General features: G+C 51.7%; 1 protein-coding gene across 1 annotated transcript; it reads right to left on the bottom strand.

Moving 5' to 3' along the window:
* Positions 1-280: 280 nt before the first annotated feature.
* Positions 281-12,519, bottom strand: KLHL42 (kelch like family member 42). Its single transcript, XM_069763003.1, has 4 exons — positions 12,409-12,519; positions 9,334-10,174; positions 2,196-2,389; positions 281-1,231 (listed from the first exon to the last, which is right to left on the bottom strand). The coding sequence occupies exons 2-4, from the start codon at positions 10,143-10,145 to the stop codon at positions 795-797; spliced, it is 1,443 nt and encodes a 480-aa protein (XP_069619104.1). The 5' UTR covers positions 10,146-10,174; positions 12,409-12,519; the 3' UTR covers positions 281-794.
* Between the last annotated feature and the right edge of the window lie 6,352 nt (positions 12,520-18,871).

The following is an 18,871-nucleotide window of genomic DNA, read 5'->3' as shown; positions in this document are numbered from 1 at the left end:
CTATAGCAGTACTGAGCAGTATAGCCATAAAACCAACTTTGGTGAGGGACAAAACACTTAATAAAAAACAGCATAATGGAGGACAATATACAGTACTGAGCAGTGTAGCTGTGAATCCAGAACTGGAGTGGGATAAAACTTAATAGAAAGCTGCAGCACTATCTGTGTCTCTCCGCACTCGTATGCCTTGTTTTCGCCACTCAATATTGTTTTTACCAAGATAAATTTTGGCAATTTTACGAAGCAAAATTATAATTTCAAGAGGTCGGGACATGCAAAGTGGGGGGGTGTAATAAATTATCAAATTTATTAGTCACTTGCAGCATTGATTTATGCAAATTTTGTTGAAACAACCATTTAAAGGGCAACGTTTGCGATCCCCAGGAGCAGAGATCAAATTGCGACATATAACATTCATTCATTTCAATTCCCTTTATTGACATAGTTCTACCTCTTAAAGGGGTGGTCCACTTTTTTCAGTGGGCAGGTGCCAATCGGCATTTATCATCTGCAGAATGGAACCGTGAAGGCAAAGTGACACATTGCTCACCGACAAGGAATGTCAGCGGTCGCCCCTTTAATGGATTAGGGGGTCACACTCTGGTTTTGCTTACAGAGAGACATCCTGATTGGGTGGTAAAGGGGCAGTCCCTATAGCTTATCGGGGCACATGGAGTGTGGGCGTCTGCTGTGGACAATCCCTTTAATAAGACTTTTGCAGTGATTGTGGTCTCCGGTGGGAGGGACGGTCGCAGTCCACATTTGGGGGCTGCAGATTTTGGTAGTTTTGCCTCTCAGCTGCTATGGAGGGCGAGGTACATAGAGAAGAGCTGCATATTGTTCCCCTCGCTCGGGGGTCCGCGTACGTACTCGCAGACCCCTGTAAACACACAGTATTTGAGGAATATGCGGTGTCGCCCCACAGTGTTGGGGTTCACGTCCCGGCTCAGGATGTAGATCCCGTCGTTGTGTAGGGAGCAGCTGACGCTCAGGCCGGACTTGGAGGTATTGACTTTCAGACAGTTCCACTCTCTGCTGCTGGTACTATAGGACTGAACGCTCAGCGAGTCCTCGCTCAGCCCCGACAGGGGGTCCCGTCTAAAGCCCCCAACCACAAACAAGGTCTCCTCTATAGACACCATCTGCTGCTTCCGCACGTGCTGCCGGCACAGGTCAAACACCGACCACTCGTCCACTGACGGACAGTAACGCAGGACGCTCATATTCCGACCTGTGCAGAGAAAGGACAGAGTTACCGACTGTATTATACTCCAGAGCTGCACTCACTATTCTGCTGGTGCAGTCACTGTCTACATATATTACATTACTGATCCTGAGTTACATCCTGTATTATACCCCAGAGCTGCACTCACTATTCTGCTGGTGCAGTCACTGTGTACATACATTACATTACTGATCCTGAGTTACATCCTGTATTATACTCCAGAGCTGCACTCACTATTCTGCTGGTGCAGTCACTGTGTACATATATTACATTACTGATCCTGAGTTATCTCCTGTATTATACCCCAGAGCTGCGCTCACTATTCTGCTGGTGCAGTCACTGTGTACATACATTACATTACTGATCCTGAGTTACATCCTGTATTATACTCCAGAGCTGCACTCTCTATTCTGCTGGTGCAGTCATTGTGTACATACATTACATTACTGATCCTGAGTTACATCCTGTATTATACTCCAGAGCTGCACTCACTATTCTGCTGGTGCAGTCACTGTGTACATACATTACATTACTGATCCTGAGTTACATCCTGTATTATTCCCCAGAGCTGCACTCACTATTCTGCTGGTGCAGTCACTGTGTACATACATTACATTACTGATCCTGAGTTACATCCTGTATTATACTCCAGAGCTGCACTCACTATTCTGCTGGTGCAGTCACTGTGTACATACATTACATTACTGATCGTGAGTTACATCCTGTATTATACCCCAGAGCTGCACTCACTATTCTGCTGGTGCAGTCACTGTGTACATTACATTACTGATCCTGAGTTACATCCTGTATTATACCCCAGAGCTGCACTCACTATTCTGCTGGTGCAGTCACTGTGTACATACATTACATTACTGATCCTGAGTTACATCCTGCATTATACCCCAGAGCTGCGCTCACTATTCTGCTGTCAGATTTGGGCACTAGTGTAAGGTGGGCAGTGAGTACGGACCCCGGGGGGTGTAGCCTCCGACCACGTAGATCCTCCCCATACTTTCGCAGGCTGAGAACTCCACCAGAGTGTCCGGTAGGGGGGCCGCGAGCGTCCACGTGTTCTGCGCAGGGCTGTAGGACTCCATGGTCTGCAGGGAATGGCCGCCGACTGCATACAGAGCCCCATTCACTGCCAGCAAGCGGAAGTTGTACCTGGAGGGAGAACAGTAATGAGCAGACGTCAGTCACTCCGCCAGGGCCGACATCAGGGCATTACTGCTGTATGGGACCCCGCTTATGTGCTACTGTTCATCGGGCCCCGTAGTGGAGCAAATTGGTGCGCGCTGCGGCGCACACGTTGGCGCTGGGGTCCGGGAGCTCTCCCAGAGCTGTGCATGGCCGTCTTACCTTGATGGCTGCGCAGCTCCTGCCCCCTCCATCTTCTGTGTACTTTGTCAGGTGACCTGTGCGCCACCCGAAGTACCTAACGCTGGAGGTGGAGCCGCGCTGCTGGGGAGCGACTGTGAGGTAAGTATACAAAACTTTTTTGTTTTTTGTACAAAATTAATTAAATGGGTGAGGGGAGGAGGGTGACTGCACATGATGTGGAGTGGGGGGGTTAAAGGGCAACTGCACATGATGTGGAGAGGGGGGGTTAAAGGGCGACTGCACATGATGTGAGGAGGGGGGTTAAAGGGGGACTGCACATGATGATGTGAGGAGGGGGTTAAAGGGGGACTGCACATGATGATGTGGGGGGTAAAGGGGGACTGCACATGATGATGTGAGGAGGGGGGTTAAAGGGCGACTGCACATGATGATGTGGGGGGTAAAGGGGGACTGCACATGATGATGTGAGGAGGGGGGTTAAAGGGGGACTGCACATGATGATGTGGGGGTAAAGGGCGACTGCACATGATGATGTGGGGGGTAAAGGGGGACTGCACATGATGATGTGAGGAGGGGGGTTAAAGGGGGACTGCACATGATGATGGGGGGTAAAGGGCAACTGCACATGATGATGTGGGGGTAAAGGGGGACTGCACATGATGTGGAGAGGGGGGTTAAAGGGGGACTGCACATGATGATGTGGGGGGGGTAAATGGTGACTGCACATGATGATGTGGGGGTAAAGGGGGACTGGACATGATGATGTGGGGGGGTAAATGGTGACTGCACATGATGATGTGGGGGTAAAGGGGGACTGCACATGATGATGTGGGGGGGTAAAGGGCGAGTGCACATGATGATGTGGGAGGTAAAGGGCGACTGCACATGATGATGTGGGGGGTAAAGGGCGACTGCACATGATGATGTGGGGGTAAAGGGCGACTGCACATGATGTGAGGAGGGGGGTTAAAGGGGGAATGCACATGATGATGTGGGGGTAAAGGGGGACTGCACATGATGATGTGGGGGTAAAGGGGGACTGCACATGATGATATGGGGAGGGGGTTAAAGGGGGACTGCACATGATGAATTGAGAGTGAGGGAAGAGGGACAGCAATTGAATTGAAGGTGGGGGGTGGGGAGAGCAAATGATGATTGGGAGAGAGCAAATAATAATGAATTTTGAGAGTGGGGGAGTAAATGATGTATTGAATGAGAGGGTAGAGCTGTTGATAATTAATAGAGGGTGTGAGAGAAGATGGGGGGCATCGAGTATGCAGTGACTGGTAATGAATTGGGGAAAGAGTACAGCTGCTAATTAACCCCTTCATGACCGGGGGATTTTTCATTTTTCCGTGTTCGTTTTTCGCTCCCCTCCTTCCCAGAGCCATAACTTTTTTATTTTTCCGTCAATTTGGCCATGTGAGGGCTTATTTTTTGCGGGACGAGTTGTACTTTTGAACGACATCATTGGTTTTAGCATGTCGTGTACTAGAAAACGGGAAAAAAATTCCAAGTGCGGTGAAATTGCAAAAAAAGTGCAATCCCACATTGGTTTTTTGTTTGGCTTTTTTGCTAGGTTCACTAAATGCTAAAAATGACCAGCCATTATGATTCTCCAGGTCAGTACGAGTTCATGACTAGGTTATTTTTTATCTAAGTGGTGAAAAAAAAATCCAAACTTTGCTAAAAAAATATTTTAAAAAATTGCGCCATTTTCCGATACTCGTAGCGTCTCCATTTTTCGTGATCTGGGGTCGGTTGAGGGCTTATTTTTTGCGTGCCGAGATGACGTTTTTAATGATAGCATTTCGGTGCAGATACGTTCTTTTGATCGCCCGTTATTGCATTTTAATTCAATGTCGCGGCGACCAAAAAAACGTAATTCTGGCGTTTCGAATTTTTTTCCCGCTACGCTGTTTAGTGATCAGGTTAATACTTTTTTTTAATTGATAGATCGGGCGATTCTGAGCGCGGCGATACCAAATATGCGTAGATTTGATATTTTTTTTATTGATTTATTTTGATTGGGGCGAAAGGGGGGTGATTTAAACTTTTATGTTTTTTTTATTTTTTTCACATTTTTTTTTAACTTTTGCCATGCTTCAATAGCCTCCATGGGAGGCTAGAAGCAGGCACAGCACGATCGGCTCTGCTACATAGCAGCGATCTGCTGATCGCTGCTATGTAGCAGAATTGCACGTGTGCTGTGAGCGCCGACCACAGGGTGGCGCTCACAGCGACGTGCAATCAGTAACCATAGAGGTCTCAAGGACCTCTATGGCTACCATTCACTAGCATCGCCGATCCCCGATCATGTGACGGGGGTCGGCGATGACGTCATTTCCGGCCGCCCGGCCGGAAGCGGTAGTTAAATGCCGCTGTCTGCGTTTGACAGCGGCATTTAACTAGTTAATAGGTGCGGGCAGATCGCGATTCTGCCCGCGCCTATTACGGGCACATGTCAGCTGTTCAAAACAGCTGACATGTCCCGGCTTTGATGCGGGCTCACCGCGGAGCCCTGCATCAAAGCAGGGGAGCCGGCATCGGACGGTATAGTACGTCCGATGCCGGTAAGGGGTTAATATATATATTTATTAGGTGGGGGAAAAGGCTATGTATAGTTTTTTTTTTTTTATTCAAATAAATTTTTATTAAGAATAACAAGATAAATGACATGTTACATTCTCATTTTCAATACAAAGCTTTTTAAGGCTATGTATAGTTAGTTGGAGCACAGTGGCGGAATATAATTTATATTTGGAATGGTGGTTTGCATAATAACCAATTAAATATTAATGGTGGGTGCATATCTATATTCAGATGTGTAGTGTAGAAGAAAGGGAAAAAGTGGGGAATGTGCTCTGGAAGTGGTGCTCTAAGTAACTGTGTTATTTTATGCAGAGATGAGTCCTGCTGGAAAAAGTGATGGCGGTCTGTGCTGGATGAAAAAGAAAGGCAAAGATGAAGGCCTTCAGCTAGAGATGTCACTGGGGAGTCAGTGTATTACCTGTACACTGACACTATACACTGTATACTCTGTACAGAGCTTCTGTGTATAATGTCACCAGTGATCACTGTATTACCTGTACACTAACACTATATACAGAGCTTCTGTGTATAATGTCACTGGTGATCACTGTATTACCTGTACACTGACAGTAAATAAAGAGTTCCTGAGTATAATGGCACTGAGCATTGTGTTTTTTTGTTTTTTTAACTAATGATCAGTATTGTAGTATTCGGTCACTATGTGGTGGTAATATGTCGTCTGGTCATGGTGTAGTGGCATTTGTTCCTTGTATGTGTGACTCCCCAGGGTCCTGGCTGTCACAGTGGCATTGCTTTCCTCATGGGGAGAGTGATGTCCCGCTTGGAAGCGATGGAAGATTCCTCTTAACAGGTAATCAGCACATACAACACCGTTCTGACTCCAGGCCAGAAGGGGGAGCTCTACACCCGACTTCAGGGGAGCTGCTCTCTCTGGGCAGTAAGAGGAGCTAGTTGATAGGCAGTTGGGAAGATTTAGACAGTTGGTGCCAGAGAGCAGATGGGAGCGGTCTGAGGCAGAAGGACGGGTGAGGGGCCGTACAGCCCGAGGTGCTGTAGCTCCTAGATAGCGAGATACAGAAAGAAGAACAGCCTTTAGCTAACGTGCCAGAGCGCAAAGCATAGGAGTGTGACAACAGGGGAGAATAGCTGCGACTGGGCTACATCCCTGATTGAGCGCAGACACCAGTAGCCGGAAGACCTAGGCTTTAGTGGGACTCTAAGACACATAGCAGAAACCGGCAGGACAGCTGGATTATACATCACCTGCTCGCCCTAACACCCGGGAGACACAGTGACACATAGAGCTCGGGTCGTGATAGAGACCCTGTAAAAAGGCTCGAGTCACCTGTCACACGGGTTTGTGTCCTAACCTACATGGGAGGCAGAGAGAACTGTGAGGACCTTATCAGAAGCCATAAGCAGTAAGGGACTACAACATCACCGCGCTATTAGGAAGGCTTTTAACTCCACCTGGTTAAGGGGACTCTGAACTCGCTTCCAAGCCAGCCGGACCCTGCCTTTACCTGTGATCTGCTGCCCTGGACTGTGGCTGCCTGTTACCATCAGTAAAACCGGTAAAGAGACTGCACAACTACGTCCTTTGTTCTTACTACACCACTCACCATCTATACAACATCGGGAGCACTGGGGACCCAACTTCACCTGTGGGAAGCCATACTATATCTGCTGCCATAACATCACCCCAGTGGACCCCTTTAAGCAGCGTCGGTCCCTACTGACCGAATACCACAGATGGCGTCACGAACATTTATTATTTTTTCAAACCCCTTTAAAGACCGTCCCTTTGACTTGAGTGCCCAGGGCCACGGACCGGATCGCTGCCACCGTGACCACCCCTTTAATTGCGAACGGACCAGGTACCAAGTGCCCACCGACCCTGGTGGGCGTTCTATATGTGGTATTATTTGGTCACAATGTGGTGGTAATATGTGGTCTGGTCATGGTGTTACAGTATTTGTCCCTTGTATGTGGTATTATTCGATCATTATGTGGTGGTAATATGTGGTCTGGCCATGGTGGTATTTGTCCCTTGTATGTGGTATTATAGGTCACTATATGGTATTACTGTATGTGGTTTGGCGGTATTTGTCATGGTATTTGGTATGTGGCATTATTCGGTCACTATGTGGTGGTCATATGTGGTTTGGCGGTATTTGTTCCTTGTATGTGGTATTATTCGGTCACTATGTGGTGGTGATATGTGGTCTCGCCATGGTGTGGTGGTTTTTGTCCCTTGTATGTGGCATTATGCGGTCACTATATGGTGGTAATATGTGGTCTGGTCATGGTGTGGTGGTATTTGTCCCTTGTATATGGCATTATTCGGTCACTATATGGTGGTAATATGTGGTCTGGTCATGGTGTAGTGGCATTTGTTCCTTGTATGTGGTATTATTCAGTCACAATGTGGTGGTAATATATGGTCTAGTCATGGTGTGACGGTATTTGTCCCTTGTATGTGGTATTATTCGGTCACTATGTGGTGGTAATACGTGGTCTGGTCATGGTGTTACAATATTTGTCCGTTGTATGTTGTATTAATGGTCATTAAAAAAAATGTATGTGACTCATTCCCTTAAAGAAAAATACATACAAATATATTTATATTAATAGTTTACAGTAGAGTAGGGCCCGGCCAAAAGAGTCTACCGTGTCGTGGTGGCAGCTTAAAAATTCTTTTGGACAGAACAAAAGCTGCTGGTTATGAATGTGATCTGGTGCTTGATGGGAACTGTTAATATCCATTTGATGAGGACGTGGTGCAGAAGTTGAGTTTTTCCAAGACCGGGCGGTGGGACTGTGGAAGGTTGGAAGGTGGAGGCGGAGCTGGTGTGGAGCCTGGGCGGAGACTCAAGGGGGCCTGGAAATTTTACCAGTATGGGGCCCCGAAATTCCTAGTGGCAGCCTTGCACTCCGCGCCCGGCCGCCTCCTTACCTGCATTGTGCTCCTATTCTCCGCTTGCTGTCAGTGACTGGAGACGAGGCTGACAGCGTCGGGGTTTCCATGTCCCCATTACTCATGGCCTGTGACTATAGGGAGACTGTCTCTATTCACTGACAGCCAGCAGAGCCGCCGCCGGGCGATGAGGTGCAATAGAAGCTGCAGGACAGGTCACCCCATTATCGCCCCACTCTGCAGGTGACGCCATAAATCCCCCACAGATGAGAAGCACGGGGGTCCTTGTATGGGGATGTGGTGGTGGTGGCCCGGGGGGCGCACAGGAGACCTCCGCCGCTCCACCTCTCCACACAGACCAGGGAGGATGATGATGAGTCTCCTCAGTGCAGAACTCCAAATAAGGGAGCGGGACGGCGGCACCGCACATTAACCCCTTACAGAGCGGGGCTCAGATGTAGCAGAGCCGAACGGGCACAGATTATGGGTCTAAAAGGGGGACGACACTGAAGCTGATACAGGGGGCTCGCACTGATACATGGGGATCACACTGATACAGGGGGCTCACACTGATACAGGGGGCTCACACTGATACAGGGGGCTCGCACTGATACAGGGCCCACGGGGGCTCACACTGATACAGGGGGCTCGCACTGATACATGGGGCATAGGGGCTCACACTGATACAGGGGGCTCACACTGATACAGGGGGCTCACACTGATACAGGGGGCACGGGGGCTCAGTGATACAGGGGGCTCACACTGATACAGGGGGCTCGCACTGATACAGGGGGCTCACACTGATACAGGGGGCACGGGGGCTCAGTGATACAGGGGGCTCACACTGATACAGGGGGCTCGCACTGATACAGGGGGCACGGGGGCTCAGTGATACAGGGGGCTCGCACTGATACAGGGGGCACAGGGGCTCACACTGATACAGGGGGTACGGGGGCTCGCACTGATACAGGGGGCTCGCACTGATACAGGGGGCTCGCACTGATACAGGGGGCACAGGGGCTGGCACTACTTTATGAGGCACTGTGACTCATTCTTATGGGGGCACTGTGATGGCACTGATAACGGGGGCATTATAGCTGGTAATGCTGCAGGGCACTGATGTGTTTTCTGGAGGACTCAGGGGTCTTCGGTGGGGTTGTGCCTTATATATTTTAAGGGGTAGAGTTCGGCATCCCTCAGTTTATCCCCCCCCCCCAGCACCCACTACAAAGATCTGGAGCAACCCGGGTGACATCCCCTTTAATGAGGGCCGTCCTGTGACCACATTGGGGGTTACCTCTTCTGGTTCATGGCTGGCTCCTCGCTCCAGCTCCCGATGCTCGGATTGTAGGAGTGCACGGCGCTGACCTCCTGCCCATTGTCCCGGGAGCCTCCGGCCACGTACAGGTAATTATTTAGGACGGTGGCGCCATAGCCCTGCACCCGCAGCATGCTGGGAGGGACGGTCCCGGGCATCACCTGCCAGCCGCCAGCTTCCTGTAGGTAGCGGAGCAGCACCCAGGAGCCGGCGCCTTGCTGGGACAGCACCAGCAGTGCCGGGGCCCCCCGGAGCCGCTCCTCCAGCACCCGCTCCTTCAGAGCCTCGGGGCTGTCCTGGAAGTCCGACCTCTGCAGCATGGAGTGGTAGTGAGCCGCCATATACCGGAGCGCGGCGGACGCCAGATCCCACTGACCGTGTAGCTGGGAGACGTCCAGGAGGTCCAGGCAGGTGTCCGCCGACAGCGAGGTCTGCAGGAGGGACAGGAGGCCGTGCACCTGGAGGTAGCAGGCGGCCTCCACCAGCGCCTGCAGAGGGGCCGCCTCGGACCCCGGCTCTTCCGCACTCGGTCTCTTACGTCCACGTCTGCTCTCTGCGGGGGGGATGCAGTCTTGGAGGGGGCTCCCCATGATGTGGCGGAGGACCCCCTCTAATCCCTCCTGGCTCAGCCCGTGGAGCGTCACCGCGTCTCCGCTGCTCTCACGCATCCCAGAGCGGAAGAGGGCCTGGAAGAAGCCGCTCTGCGCCTCCAGCCGCTCGCGGGGCACGCGGTACGACCGGCCGCCCAGGAGGATCTGCACCTGGTCCAGCGAGGACATCACACCGCGCATCGACACCGCTCCGGGGGGACATCACACACCTGTCAATCAAAGAAAAGGCATATGACACAGACCCCAAATAATCTACACGCTGCAAGGAGCAGAGGGCGCTCCCTACAGGGCCGAGGAGGAGCAGAGGGCGCCCCCTACAGGGCCGAGGAGGAGCAGAGGGCGCCCCCTACAGGGCCGAGGAGGAGCAGAGGGCGCCCCCTACAGGGCCGAGGAGGAGCAGTGGACGCCCCCTACAGGGCCGAGGAGGAGCAGAGGGCGCCCCTACAGGGTCGAGGAGGAGCAGAGGGCGCCCCCTACAGAGCCGAGGGGGAGCAGAGGGCGCCCCCTACAGAGCCGAGGGGGAGCAGAGGGCGCCCCCTACAGGGCCGAGGAGGAGCAGAGGTCGCCCCTACAGGGTCGAGGAGGAGCAGAGGGCGCCCCCTACAGAGCCGAGGGGGAGCAGAGGGCGCCCCCTACAGGGCCGAGGAGGAGCAGAGGTCGCCCCTACAGAGCCGAGGGGGAGCAGAGGGCGCCCCCTACAGAGCCGAGGGGGAGCAGAGGGCACCCCCTACAGGGCCGAGGAGGAGCAGAGGGCGCCCCCTACAGAGCCGAGGGGGAGCAGAGGTCGCCCCTACAGGGCCGAGGAGGAGCAGAGGGCGCTCCATACAGGGCTTAGGAGGAGCAGAGGGCGCCCCCTACAGGGCCGAGGAGGAGCAGAGGGCGCTCCCTACAGGGCCGAAGAGCAGAGGTCGCCCCCCTACAGGGCCGAGGAGCAGAGGGCGCCCCCTACAGGGCCGAGGAGGAGCAGAGGGCGTCCCTACAGAGCCGAGGGGGAGCAGAGGGCACCCCCTACAGGGCTTAGGAGGAGCAGAGGGCGCTCCATACAGGGCAGAGAAGGAGCAGAGGGCACCCCCTACAGGGCCGAGAGGAGCAGAGGTCGCCCCCTACAGGGCCGAGGAGGAGCAGAGGGCGCTCCATACAGGGCCGAGGAGGATCAGAGGGCGCCCCCTACAGGGCTTAGGAGGAGCAGAGGGTGCCCCCTACAGGGCCGAGGAGGAGCAGAGGGCGCCCTCTACAGGGCTTAGGAGGAGCAGAGGGCGCCCCCTACAGGGCCGAGGAGGAGCAGAGGGCGCTCCATACAGGGCCGAGGAGGATCAGAGGGCGCCCCCTACAGGGCTTAGGAGGAGCAGAGGGTGCCCCCTACAGGGCCGAGGAGGAGCAGAGGGCGCCCCCTACAGGGCCGAGGAGGAGCAGAGGGCGCCCCCTACAGGGCAGAGGAGGAGCAGAGGTCGCCCCTACAGGGCCGAGGAGCAGAGGGCGCCCCCTACAAAGCCGAGGAGCAGAGGGCGCCCCCTACAGGGCCGAGGAGGAGCAGAGGGCGCTCCTTACAGTGTCGAGGAGAAACAGGGGGCTCCCCATACAGGGCCGAGGTGGAGCAGAGGGCGCTCCCTACAGGGCCGAGGAGCAGAGGGCACCCCCTACAGTGGAGAGGAGGAGCAGAGGGCGCCCCCTACAGGGCAGAGGAGGAGCAGAGGGCGCCCCCTACAGGGCCGAGGAGGAGCAGAGGGCGCCCCCTACAGGGCCGAGGAGGAACAGAGGGCCCACCCTACAGGGTCAAGGAGGAGGAGGAGAGGGTGACCCCTACAGGGCCGAGGAGGAGCAGTATGCGCCCCCTACAGAGCAGAGGGCGCCCCCTACAGGGCCGAGGAGGAGCAGTATGCGCCCCCTACAGGGCCGAGGCCTGTCATACCCAGAAGACTCCATGCCCGGCAGACCCTCGCCCATTTTCTATGGGGGCTCTGACCGCTCACTACCAGGGGGACCCCTATATACAGTAACGGGGGAGACACATCCGAGACCCAGACCCCTATATACAGTAACGGGGGAGACACATCCGAGACTCAGACCCCTATATACAGTAACGGGGGAGACACATCCGAGACCCAGACCCCTATATACAGTAACGGGGGAGACACATCCGAGACTCAGACCCCTATATACAGTAATGGGGGAGACACATCCGAGACCCCGACCCCTATATACAGTAATGGGGGAGACACATCCGAGACCCAGACCCCTATATACAGTAACGGGGGAGACACATCCGAGACCCAGACCCCTATATACAGTAATGGGGGAGACACATCCGAGACCCAGACCCCTATATACAGTAATGGGGGAGACACATCCGAGACCCCGACCCCTATATACAGTAACGGGGGAGACACATCCGAGACCCCAAAGTGCAGGGGAGAAGCGGCTGTGAGGACGGACATCCCCTTACCTGATGTCTGGCGCTGTGTGTGGGGGGACAGCAGACATCCCCCCGTCCTCCCACCACACAGACACAGACCCTCCTGTCTGCACTTCCTGCATAATACAGAGTCACCGCCCCGAATCCCGGCCTCTCCTCACACACAGGCACCTCCTCCATCAGTGTGTACCCCAGAAGAGGCACCACAGCCCCTCCAACAGCAGAGGGGTCACATCAACCCGGACACAGCATGTAGTCACTTATATTACAAGTGCACCAAAAACCCCGAATAATCCACAGAATAAGACCCCGAATAATCCTCTCCTGTGTGATACTGACTGCTGAGCTGTGTATCTAATCCTCTCCTGTGTGATACTGTCTGCTGAGCCGTGTATCTAATCCTCTCCTGTGTAATACTGACTGCTGAGCCGTGTATCTAATCCTCTCCTGTGTGATACTGTCTGCTGAGCTGTGTATCTAATCCTCTCCTGTGTGATACTGTCTGCTGAGCCCTGTATCTAATCCTCTCCTGTGTGATACTGACTGCTGAGCCGTGTATCTAATCCTCTCCTGTGTGATACTGACTGCTGAGCCGTGTATCTAATCCTCTCCTGTGTGATACTGACTGCTGAGCTGTGTATCTAATCCTCTCCTGTGTGATACTGTCTGCTGAGCCGTGTATCTAATCCTCTCCTGTGTGATACTGTCTGCTGAGCTGTGTATCTAATCCTCTCCTGTGTGATACTGACTGCTGAGCCGTGTATCTAATCCTCTCCTGTGTGATACTGACTGCTGAGCAGTGTATCTAATCCTCTCCTGTGTGATACTGACTGCTGAGCCGTGTATCTAATTCTCTCCTGTGTGATACTGACTGCTGAGCCGTGTATCTAATCCTCTCCTGTGTGATACTGACTGCTGAGCCGTGTATCTAATCCTCTCCTGTGTGATACTGTCTGCTGAGCTGTGTATCTAATCCTCTCCTGTGTGATACTGACTGCTGAGCCGTGTATCTAATCCTCTCCTGTGTGATACTGACTGCTGAGCCGTGTATCTAATCCTCTCCTGTGTGATACTGACTGCTGAGCCGTGTATCTAATCCTCTCCTGTGTGATACTGACTGCTGAGCCGTGTATCTAATCCTCTCCTGTGTGATACTGTCTGCTGAGCTGTGTATCTAATCCTCTCCTGTGTGATACTGACTGCTGAGCCGTGTATCTAATCCTCTCCTGTGTGATACTGACTGCTGAGCCGTGTATCTAATCCTCTCCTGTGTGATACTGACTGCTGAGCCGTGTATCTAATCCTCTCCTGTGTGATACTGACTGCTGAGCCGTGTATCTAATCCTCTCCTGTGTGATACTGACTGCTGAGCTGTGTATCTAATCCTCTCCTGTGTGATACTGTCTGCTGAGCTGTGTATCTAATCCTCTCCTGTGTGATACTGACTGCTGAGCCGTGTATCTAATCCTCTCCTGTGTGATACTGACTGCTGAGCCGTATATCTAATCCTCTCCTGTGTGATACTGTCTGCTGAGCTGTGTATCTAATCCTCTCCTGTGTGATACTGTCTGCTGAGCCGTGTATCTAATCCTATCCTGTGTGATACTGTCTGCTGAGCTGTGTATCTAATCCTCTCCTGTGTGATACTGACTGCTGAGCCGTGTATCTAATCCTATCCTGTGTGATACTGTCTGCTGAGCTGTGTATCTAATCCTCTCCTGTGTGATACTGACTGCTGAGCCGTGTATCTAATCCTCTCCTGTGTGATGCTGACTGCTGAGCCGTGTATCTAATCCTCTCCTGTGTGATACTGACTGCTGAGTCGTGTATCTAATCCTCTCCTGTGTGATACCATCTGTTGAGCCGTGTATCTAATCCTATCCTGTGTGATACTGTCTGCTAAGCCGTGTATCTAATCCTATCCTGTGTAATTCTGACTGCTGAGCCGTGTATCTAATCCTATCCTGTGTGATACTGACTGCTGAGCCGTGTATCTAATCCTCTCCTGTGTGATACTGTCTGCTGAGCCGTGTATCTAATCCTCTCCTGTGTGATACTGTCTGCTGAGCCGTGTATCTAATCCTCTCCTGTGTGATACTGACTGCTGAGCTGTGTATCTAATCCTCTCCTGTGTGATACTGACTGCTGAGCCATGTATCTAATCCTCTCCTGTGTGATACTGACTGCTGAGCCGTGTATCTAATCCTCTCCTGTGTGATACTGTCTGCTGAGCCGTGTATCTAATCCTCTCCTGTGTGATACTGTCTGCTGAGCCGTGTATCTAATCCTCTCCTGTGTGATACTGTCTGCTGAGCCGTGTATCTAATCCTCTCCTGTGTGATACTGTTTTTGCTGAGCCGTGTATCTAATCCTCTCCTGTGTGATACTGTCTGCTGAGCCGTGTATCTAATCCTCTCCTGTGTGATACTGTCTGCTGAGCCGTGTATCTAATCCTCTCCTGTGTGATACTGTCTGCTGAGCCGTGTATCTAATCCTATCCTGTGTGATACTGTCTGCTGAGCCGTGTATCTAATCCTCTCCTGTGTGATACTGTCTGCTGAGCCGTGTATCCAATCCTCTCCTCTGTGATACTGACTGCTGAGCCGTGTATCTAATCCTCTCCTGTGTGATACTGTCTGCTGAACTGTGTATCCAATCCTCTCCTCTGTGATACTGACTGCTGAGCCGTGTATCTAATCCTCTCCTGTGTGATACTGTCTGCTGAGCCGTGTATCCAATCCTCTCCTCTGTGATACTGACTGCTGAGCCGTGTATCTAATCCTCTCCTGTGTGATACTGTCTGCTGAGCCGTGTATCTAATCCTATCCTGTGTGATACTGACTGCTGAGCCGTGTATCTAATCCTATCCTGTGTGATACTGACTGCTGAGCCGTGTATCCAATCCTCTCCTGTGTGATACTGTCTGCTGAGCCGTGTATCTAATCCTCTCCTGTGTGATACTGTCTGCTGAGCCGTGTATCTAATCCTCTCCTCTGTGATACTGACTGCTGAGCCGTGTATCTAATCCTCTCCTGTGTGATACTGACTGCTGAGCTGTGTATCTAATCCTATCCTGTGTGATACTGTCTGCTGAGCCATGTATCTAATCCTATCCTGTGTGATACTGTCTGCTGAGATGTGTATCTAATCCTATCCTGTGTGATACTGTCTGCTGAGCTGTGTATCTAATCCTATCCTGTGTGATACTGTCTGCTGAGCCGTGTATCTAATCCTCTCCTCTGTGATACTGACTGCTGAGCCGTGTATCTAATCCTATCCTGTGTGATACTGTCTGCTGAGCCGTGTATCTAATCCTATCCTGTGTGATACTGACTGCTGAGCCGTGTATATAATCCTATCCTGTGTGATACTGACTGCTGAGCCATGTATCTAAACCTATCCTGTGTGATACTGTCTGCTGAGCCGTGTATCTAATCCTATCATGTGCGATACTGTCTGCTGAGCCGTGTATCTAATCCTATCCTGTGTGATACTGTCTGCTGAGCTGTGTATCTAATCCTATCCTGTGTGATACTGTCTGCTGAGCCGTGTATCTAATCCTCTCCTCTGTGATACTGACTGCTGAGCCGTGTATCTAATTCTATCCTGTGTGATACTGTCTGCTGAGATGTGTATCTAATCCTATCCTGTGTGATACTGTCTGCTGAGCCGTGTATCTAATCCTATCCTGTGTGATACTGACTGCTGAGCCGTGTATCTAAACCTATCCTGTGTGATACTGTCTGCTGAGATGTGTATCTAATCCTATCATGTGCGATACTGTCTGCTGAGCCGTGTATCTAATCCTATCCTGTGTGATACTGTGTGCTGAGCTGTGTATCTAATCCTATCCTGTGTGATACTGTCTTCTGAGCCGTGTATCTAATCCTCTCCTGTGTGATACTGTCTGCTGAGATGTGTATCTAATCCTATCATGTGCGATACTGTCTGCTGAGCCGTGTATCTAATCCTGTCCTGTGTGATACTGTCTGCTGAGCTGTGTATCTAATCCTATCCTGTGTGATACTGTCTTCTGAGCCGTGTATCTAATCCTCTCCTGTGTGATACTGACTGCTGAGCTGTGTATCTAATCCTCTCCTGTGTGATACTGCTGAGCTGTGTATCTAATCCTATCCTGTGTGACACTATCTGCTGAGCCGTGTATCTAATCCTCTCCTGTGTGATACTGACTGCTGAGCTGTGTATCTAATCCTCCCTGTGTGGTACTGACTGCTGAGCCGTGTATCTAATCCTCTCCTGTGTGATACTGACTGCTGAGCCGTGTATCTAATCCTCTCCTGTGTGGTACTGACTGCTGAGCCGTGTATCTAATCCTCTCCTGTGTGGTACTGACTGCTGAGCCGTGTATCTAATCCTCTCCTGTGTGGTACTGACTGCTGAGCCATGTATCTAATCCTCTCCTGTGTGATACTGACTGCTGAGCCGTGTATCTAATCCTCTCCTGTGTGGTACTGATTGCTGAGCTGTGTATCTAATCCTCTCCTGTGTGGTACTGATTGCTGAGCCGTGTATCTAATCCTCTCCTGTGTGGTACTGATTGCTGAGCCGTGTATCTAATCCTCTCCTGTGTGGTACTGACTGCTGAGCCGTGTATCTAATCCTCTCCTGTGTGGTACTGACTGCTGAGCCGTGTATCTAATCCTCTCCTGTGTGGTACTGATTGCTGAGCTGTGTATCTAATCCTCTCCTGTGTGGTACTGACTGCTGAGCCGTGTATCTAATCTTCTCCTGTGTGGTACTGATTGCTGAGCCGTGTATCTAATCCTCTCCTGTGTGGTACTGATTGCTGAGCTGTGTATCTAATCCTCTCCTGTGTGGTACTGACTGCTGAGCCGTGTATCTAATCCTCTCCTGTGTGATACTGACTGCTGAGCCGTGTATCTAATCCTCTCCTGTGTGATACTGACTGCTGAGCCGTGTATCTAATCCTCTCCTGTGTGGTACTGACTGCTGAGCCGTGTATCTAATCCTCTCCTGTGTGGTACTGACTGCTGAGCCGTGTATCTAATCCTCTCCTGTGTGGTACTGATTGCTGAGCTGTGTATCTAATCCTCTCCTGTGTGGTACTGACTGCTGAGCCGTGTATCTAATCCTCTCCTGTGTGGTACTGATTGCTGAGCTGTGTATCTAATCCTCTCCTGTGTGGTACTGATTGCTGAGCCGTGTATCTAATCCTCTCCTGTGTGGTACTGATTGCTGAGCCGTGTATCTAATCCTCTCCTGTGTGGTACTGATTGCTGAGCCGTGTATCTAATCCTCTCCTGTGTGGTACTGACTGCTGAGCCGTGTATCTAATCCTCTCCTGTGTGGTACTGACTGCTGAGCCGTGTATCTAATCCTCTCCTGTGTGGTACTGATTGCTGAGCTGTGTATCTAATCCTCTCCTGTGTGGTACTGACTGCTGAGCCGTGTATCTAATCCTCTCCTGTGTGGTACTGATTGCTGAGCTGTGTATCTAATCCTCTCCTGTGTGGTACTGATTGCTGAGCCGTGTATCTAATCCTCTCCTGTGTGGTACTGATTGCTGAGCTGTGTATCTAATCCTCTCCTGTGTGGTACTGACTGCTGAGCCGTGTATCTAATCCTCTCCTGTGTGATACTGACTGCTGAGCCGTGTATCTAATCCTCTCCTGTGTGATACTGACTGCTGAGCCGTGTATCTAATCCTCTCCTGTGTGATACTGACTGCTGAGCCGTGTATCTAATCCTCTCCTGTGTGATACTGACTGCTGAGCCGTGTATCTAATCCTCTCCTGTGTGATACTGACTGCTGAGCCGTGTATCTAATCCTCTCCTGTGTGATACTGACTGCTGAGCCGTGTATCTAATCCTCTCCTGTGTGGTACTGATTGCTGAGCTGTGTATCTAATCCTCTCCTGTGTGGTACTGATTGCTGAGCCGTGTATCTAATCCTCTCCTGTGTGGTACTGATTGCTGAGCTGTGTATCTAATCCTCTCCTGTGTGGTACTGACTGCTGAGCCGTGTATCTAATCCTCTCCTGTGTGATACTGACTGCTGAGCCGTGTATCTAATCCTCTCCTGTGTGATACTGACTGCTGAGCCGTGTATCTAATCCTCTCCTGTGTGATACTGACTGCTGAGCCGTGTATCTAATCCTCTCCTGTGTGATACTGACTGCTGAGCCGTGTATACTCTTAGGTGGCTGCTGTTTAACCTCTTTTGACCAGCAGGTGGCGCCCGGTATTATGCCTGTAGCAGTGTCCTCAGTGCTAGTGCAGCGCCCCAGAGTCCTGGTCGTTGCAGTAATGTCGCTCTTCCACCAGGGGGAGTGATGTTACGTCTGATGGCACCAGAGGAGTTCACCCTGCCAGGTATCACAGCCACACACACATTTCACACTCCAGCCACCAGGGGGAGCAAAAGGTTCTATATATTAGGCCACTCCTCACATTAGGGTAAAACTGGTAGTTGGATAGGAAGTTAAGGGGAACGAGGAGAGGGAGAGTTCCT

The sequence above is a fragment of the Ranitomeya imitator genome, chromosome 4 (genome assembly GCF_032444005.1).
Source record: "Ranitomeya imitator isolate aRanImi1 chromosome 4, aRanImi1.pri, whole genome shotgun sequence".
In the NCBI taxonomy this organism is placed as follows: Eukaryota; Metazoa; Chordata; class Amphibia; order Anura; family Dendrobatidae; genus Ranitomeya; species Ranitomeya imitator.
Note: the sequence above shows the minus strand (reverse complement) of the source record. Positions and strands in the feature narration are given on the sequence as shown.

What these genes read in the sequence shown, in the direction of transcription:
- KLHL42 (XM_069763003.1), bottom strand. Translation starts at nt 10,145, where the DNA reads ATGCGCGGTGTGATGTCCTCGCTGGACCAGGTGCAGATCCTCCTGGGC. An exon ending in CCAGCCATGAACCAGAAGAG is followed by an intron (nt 2,390 to 9,333) that starts GTAACCCCCAAT and finishes TTCTCCCTCCAG; the next exon opens with GTACAACTTCCGCTTGCTGG. An exon ending in CGGAGGCTACACCCCCCGGG is followed by an intron (nt 1,232 to 2,195) that starts GTCCGTACTCAC and finishes TTCTCTGCACAG; the next exon opens with GTCGGAATATGAGCGTCCTG.